This window comes from Echinops telfairi, unplaced genomic scaffold (assembly GCF_000313985.2).
Source record: "Echinops telfairi isolate 266 unplaced genomic scaffold, ASM31398v2 ScPeMD7_5927;HRSCAF=6808, whole genome shotgun sequence".
In the NCBI taxonomy this organism is placed as follows: domain Eukaryota; kingdom Metazoa; phylum Chordata; class Mammalia; order Afrosoricida; family Tenrecidae; genus Echinops; species Echinops telfairi.
Genome location: NW_022109827.1, coordinates 1,015,994 through 1,022,268, shown reverse-complemented (window position 1 = coordinate 1,022,268; position 6,275 = coordinate 1,015,994). Strand labels below are relative to the sequence as shown.

At 45.9% G+C, this 6,275-nt stretch overlaps 1 protein-coding gene across 1 annotated transcript in view; it reads right to left on the bottom strand.

The window, feature by feature from the left end:
* Window positions 1-6,275, bottom strand: part of SEC24D (SEC24 homolog D, COPII coat complex component) — a 116,266-nt gene that overhangs the window by 48,606 nt on the left and 61,385 nt on the right. Inside the window, exon 9 of the mRNA XM_004715952.3 lies at window positions 1,300-1,438. Coding sequence (XP_004716009.1) covers window positions 1,300-1,438 — 139 coding nt within the window. The remainder of the gene's footprint in view (window positions 1-1,299; window positions 1,439-6,275) is intronic.

Here is a 6,275-nt window from a genome sequence, read left to right as displayed (position 1 = left end):
CGCACACACACACAAACACACGAGTCTCCCTTGATTTGATTCGGCTTCACAGGGTTTTCAATGGTGGTCATCTTCAAAATTTGACTTTCTCTTGAGGCAACTCTGGCTTGATTTGAACCTCCAACCTTTTAATTAGCAGTTGAGCATTTAACCTTTTGTACCAACCAGGAAACTCTTCCTGAAGTTTAGGGTCCAAGATTTAGAAATAGGCAAGGATCCAGTGGCAGATTTCTTCCATGATGGGATGGCGCGGGATCGTCTTGCAAAGAGAGGTGACGGTGGACTGCGGGCAGATTCTGGTCTCCCTGGAGTACGTCATGTCCACTGAGCTGAGGCCACAGCTGGAGCAAAGGGATCTAAGTCCCAAGAGTTCCACCTGCCCAACGAGCCGTTTGCCAGAACTGACCACAGGCCTCTGTGAAAAGGACTGACGGGGCCAGCAGGCCCCCTGACGTGGGTAAAGCAACGGTGCATGAAAGAGGCAGGGACGTCAAGAGACCAGCAGTGCCGTCCCCCAGAGAAGGGCCCCCGGGCAGAGATGCTGCTGTGCAGGCAGTGATACTGCCAGGACACGGTGCCAGAGCTCAGCTGCCAGGGAGTGTGACGAGGCCCAGCCGGCAGCGAGGGCAGAAAGAGTGGTCAGCATCCTTCAGGTCTGTGCACGGAGAAGACGGGAACAAAAGAACGCATGCAGGGAAGTCAAGTGCTCAGAATTAAACGTACTGACACATGCTTTCAGCACAGTAACCGGGAGTGCCCTTTGAGCGGTTTCCCCGTGTTTCAGTATTGGCTGTTCAGACTGGAGCAGAAACGGACAAGAAAACGAATATGGGAAAACCCTCCGAAGGAATCCTCTTTCCTCTCTGAACAATCCAGGATTTATTTGGAAGGGGTGAAATCCACGTGTGTTAAAGCCCCCAGTTATCCACAAGCTTTGCCTGAGTCTAAATGAGCTCGCACTTGAGAATAACTCTGAAAAAGGACAAAAAGGAAAAGTCTCTCAGCTCTACCATCCGTCAGAGGTGAGACATCATGTCTCCGTGGAAGGGGCCTGAGGAATATGCTGTCCTGCTTTCCTGAGGAACGCAGCCACAGCTGTGTGGGGCTCCTGGAGCTCAGTGAGGGGGGACTCACATGTCCCCCCGGAGCAGGTGCTCGTGGATTTTCTTCTAGTAAGTTACAAAGTAGGGACTACAAAACTGAAAGTCAAAACCACCTGAGCTTCTCCTCACCTAAAACGTAAACTATATTTCATTTCATCAAGAGCTTCTGCAAAGAGCATTCCATGGCGCTACGTACCATCATTCACACAGCTGCAGAATGCACACTGATAGCGTCTTCCCCCTTCAATGAACTGCATAAACGGGCACATGTAGGCTTTGCACCTGTTGCATCTGACTGGCCCGGTCTCGCCATGGTTGACCAGGTAGAGAGGAGTCTGTAAGAAGCAAGTAAAATCACGTCATGGGGATTGCAGAAATCTGATGTAGGAACTCTGGAAAATTCTCTAATGGCATTCTTTATGGAACTCAACGCTCTCCTGAAAGGTCAGGACGCCACCCTGGGTGTGATGTGAATGCAAGCAACGAGACAAACAAATGTACATTTGAACATAAATCTTACTTATAAGCATGTGTTTATCCATACGTGTGTGTATCTGTATGTGAAGTGGGGAGGGAGAGAGGAGGGAATAGAAGAATGAGAGATATGATGCAAATAATATTTGTTAAAATGCCCTGGATGCCTTTACCACGTATTTTGGTACATTTGTTGATAGACTATGAGCAAAGAGGTAATTGGGTCTGATTTTCTAAGTTTGAGGCGATTTATCCTGAGAGGACTTCCAGTCCCAGAAACCCACAGGAGCCCCTCTGCCTGGTCCTGTAGGGTCGCTATGAGCGAGAACAGGCTTGATGGCAGGGAATTTGTTGAGACTTTGCGTTCCAGTGTGCAACCTGGAGAGTTTCATGTATGTCTTCAAACAGTGTGCCACCTCTCTGATTGAAGAAGTAGGCGACAGCTCTCACTTATTTAGGCCAGAGGCTTTTTCTGTTACTCTCCATCAGCTGACAAAAAAAGCTACACACAGTGATCTCAACTCTGCCAGAAGTGACAAAATAATAGAGATTTCAGTTGCTTCTTCCTCATAAACATACCCACACACCATTACACATCTCCTACAGCTTGAAAGTGAAACTGCTTCGGCATTTGAGGGCCTGGCTTCTTTGAACTCTTCCAGCTTTCAGACTAAAACCACAAGGGCTCTTCCTCGTTTTATAAATCTCCTTAAAGAAAACATTTCTGGAAAAGCACGAGAATTACAGGATTCAGCAGCTTAACCAACTTTCTTTTTTAAGGAAAAGATGTAAAGCAAACAGACCGCCTCGCTGCTTATTCCCCTGGGTTTGCACGGCGGGCTGGAGGTGGGCTCACAGGCGACTTTCTGCTGGAGCCCACTTTTGCTCCCTGCCCAGATCACGCGGGTGAAGACTGACCCCCTGCTGAGATGTCAGACATGGCCTGTGAGGCCCCAGACCAGGAAACGAAAGAAAATGAAATAAAAACGACAACAAAACTTTAAGCACAGTAGGCAAGGGAGTCCAGTGAAGGATTTTAAAAATCCAAAAACAAGTACTTGGAATCATTCCCTATTGCCTCTGCACTGCCCCCACCCCCTGCCCAAGGAAACCAGAGAATGGACATAAGGTTTGTGGTTGTTTATTGCCTCTTCTGACCCAGCGTATGGATAGTTCTAATGCTTTGCTGGTAGGGCTGTGACAGAGATTAAATGAGTAAAACATATGCAATGGAGAGGGCTGTGCTTGGCACGAGATGGTTGGCTATTGAGGAAGCAGCGGGAAGGACGGGGAAGGGGCTGAAAAGGAACCACGTGATGGAGGGTTTAACACGATATCGCCGTTGGTTTCATTTCTTGAGATGCGCTGTGTAAAATATATATAGTATGTTTCTTTAACAAAAACCAAAAACCCCAAAGAAAGAAATCCCTCCAGATTTCTCATTCCTCAAACTTAAAAGAGTGGCTTTTTTAAAAAGAAAGAGGAGGAAAAGTAAAATTGAAATGGACATGGAGTCCATTTGTTGGACAAAAGGTCATCGGATTTCAGTAGCCAGGTGAGACTCTGGACACTTACAGCCTGAGAAACCCACCGGGGCATCTATTCTGTCCTGGAGTGGGCTGAGAGCCAGACTCCATCCCCCGGGGTTTCGCTATCTAACCACCTCTCCTCTCTCAAAACGCCTCAGCGCAGAAAGCATGTCTTTCATTGGAGAATGACAGCGGCATGTGACTGAAAGGAGTTCCTCAAGGCATCTGCTTTTCTAAATATTTAAATGAGCCAGCTTGTTTTATCAACATGACTTAGAAGGCATGATCTTTCAGATTTGAATGTAATCTAGGATAAAAAGTTGAGATGCAGATTTAACAAGGTTTTAAAAATCAACTCTAGCACAGAGGGGTCACAAAGAAGGGATGAGTTAACCAGGGTGCAGTATAGCACTGATGAAACACACAATATGCCTTTGGCTCCTTGAGGCTTCCTCACCCCCACAATCATGACCGAGTGCTGCCTTCCACTGCAGGCATGGCCAGAGCATGTGCACAGGTACCAATAAGAGCTCACGACACAAGCAATCCCAGTCAGATAAAGCCCTCAGGAACAGAAACGGAAGGATTGATATCAGGAGGGTAGGGGGAGTGGGGGGGGGGGTAAGTGAGAGGAAGGGGTAAGAAACCGCAGGGGAAGGGAGACAGTGGTTGGTGAAGATATGAAATTAATAAAAATTTATCAAGGGGTCACAAGCATGAGAGGCAGGCAAGGAGGGGGAAAAAGAGGAGCTGACACTAAGGGCTCAAATAGAATGTAAATGTTTAGAAAATAATGATGGCAACATATGTACAAATATGCTTGATACAATTGATGGATGGACTGTTATAAGAGCTGTCAGAGCCCCCAATAAAATGATCTGAAAAACATAAAAATCAACTCTAAGAACTGATTTAAATGTGTGTACCACTCCCACCAAATACACACACACACACAACCAAAAAACAAACTCACTGCCAGCGAGTCAACGCTGACTCATAGTGCCCCCCACCCCTGCCCCTTACACACCTTGGGTTTCCAAGACTGTAACTGTTTATAGGAGTAGAAAGCCCAGTCTTTCTCCCAAGGAGCTGCTGGTGGTTTTGTACTGCAGCCCAACGAGTAACCAACCACTACAGCACCAAGGCTCCTTCCTTAAATGTATATACATGTCTATACAGTACAGGCATTAAAAGATACATTACTCTCTTTTGAATACAAGCAGACAGGGACAGATGGGTGTGCTCTCTGGCTGGCCAAACAGGGGAAACCTGAAGAGGGAAAACAGTCAAGAGACATGGGCACAACCACGTGATGCTGAGAAGGGCAAAGGGCGGCCGGGAGAGTGAGCAGTAAGTGAACCACAGCAAAGACCCAGTTTTCGCAGCGCCCTCAAAAATAGCAATCCTCCTGCAGTTACTGTTCTGTTCTAGAGCTCCCGCCTGGAGGCTCTGAACGGGTCTCAGGTTGAGGGGGGAATCTTCCGTCTGCACCCCCTCCAGCCAGCCTGTGCTGCTCCTTTCCTTTAATCATCTTCTATTTTCAAAGAGCGCACAGGCTACCATCAATTCCCCGGGAGATTTCAGAGATGAAATACGGTGCAATTATTGCTAGACAAATCAGAGGGAATCGACCTTATTTCTGCTGATAGAATTTGCTCAGAGGCAGGCCTCCTGCTCTGAAATGACTGTGAAATTGTTCAGCAACAAAGACCTCAGCATGCCAGTCCTGGCAGATTCAAACTTGCAGCACCGAACATGAGCGGGCGTCAAGCAATGCCTGTATGTGGGCTCTTCAATAGGCTTACTTTTTTCTTTCTTTCCTTCCTCCCCGACTTTCAGATGATGGATAGGCAAGATCTTCAGACAACTGTGGTGACAGTCAGGAATGTTAAAAGCTTTTTAACGGTTTACATTTGATTTTCAGGCAACAGGAGTGGGTTTCTGGTTCGTGGGGCCTGGTTTCATCTCCCTCAGGCCATGCTGAAAACCCTGAGAGATGTGCCTTTGCTTTCTCCAGAGTCGGCTTATCTGCTGTACAGTAGTCTGCATGAGCTCATAAATAGCTGATCTCACTTCTCTTCTGAGTTCAGAGCTAGGGTAGATAGCTTCCTTATACATGTACATGCCTTTCCAAAAAAATAAATTTTTTTCCCATCTAAACTATTTTTAGGATTTCTAATTTTGCTCATAAAAGTTCTTGGACCCTTTGGCCTCTACTAGGCCCCCGTCCTGTTACGTCCCTGTTCTCGGACTAGGAAAAAAGAAAGGACAGAGAAGTTGGTTTTAAAAACCTCATCTGAGTAGTTTTTGTTCTGACCCTGGGCGGCATGAGCTGGGTGACATCATTTGAAAGTGATGGGTCGCTTTGAAAGTTGAGGAGAGACAAAGTTAGCGAATGGTGTTTGAGTCTTTCCTAGAGCCATGCCAAATTCAGTATGGGCACTGATTGTATTTACCTGTCTATTTAATATTGGTTCCCGTTTTAACCAGAATACTTCAATCAAATCTCACTTTTTCATGCTGTGTCATATCCTGGGGGGTTCTGGGCCACAAGTCAGAGTGCAATTGTTAGGTTCAGTGCTAAAATGTCAGTAATTGAAAAATAAAACAAAAACTTTTAGTTGCTTTTTTTTTCCCATGGAAAAGAAGTAGACAACAAGATTCATCAATAAAAACAACCTCGTTACCCTGGTTAAGAAAATGTCAGGTCTTATTTTAAAATGTTAGCCATGTTCCAAACACACCTGCTACTATCTCAGGTATCTGACATTTTTATAGTTGGTGCTGGATCTATTGTGTATCTCTGTGAGTCTTCCTGGTGGCGCAGTGGACTGTAAGTTGGGCTGCTACCCAGAAGGTCAGCTGTTCGAACTCCAGAGGAGAAAGATGAAGGTTTCTGCTCCCGTACAGAGTTAATCCCTGAACACAGTTGGCAGCGGCTTCGCTGTGAGCTGGAGTCAACTCGAAGGCACTGTTTTTCTTTTGTTTTGTTTCCCTGAGAAGCCTACAGGCTAGTGGCATAGAACGCCATTAAACAAACAAGCCTATAAATACACATAATTAAAAAAACATGGTATGAGTAGAAAGAATGTTGGGAGATAATGTTTCAAGAACATTATTAATGAAAGCGCTTTTTTAGCCTAAAAAGGTAATGTCAAACTATTCACAG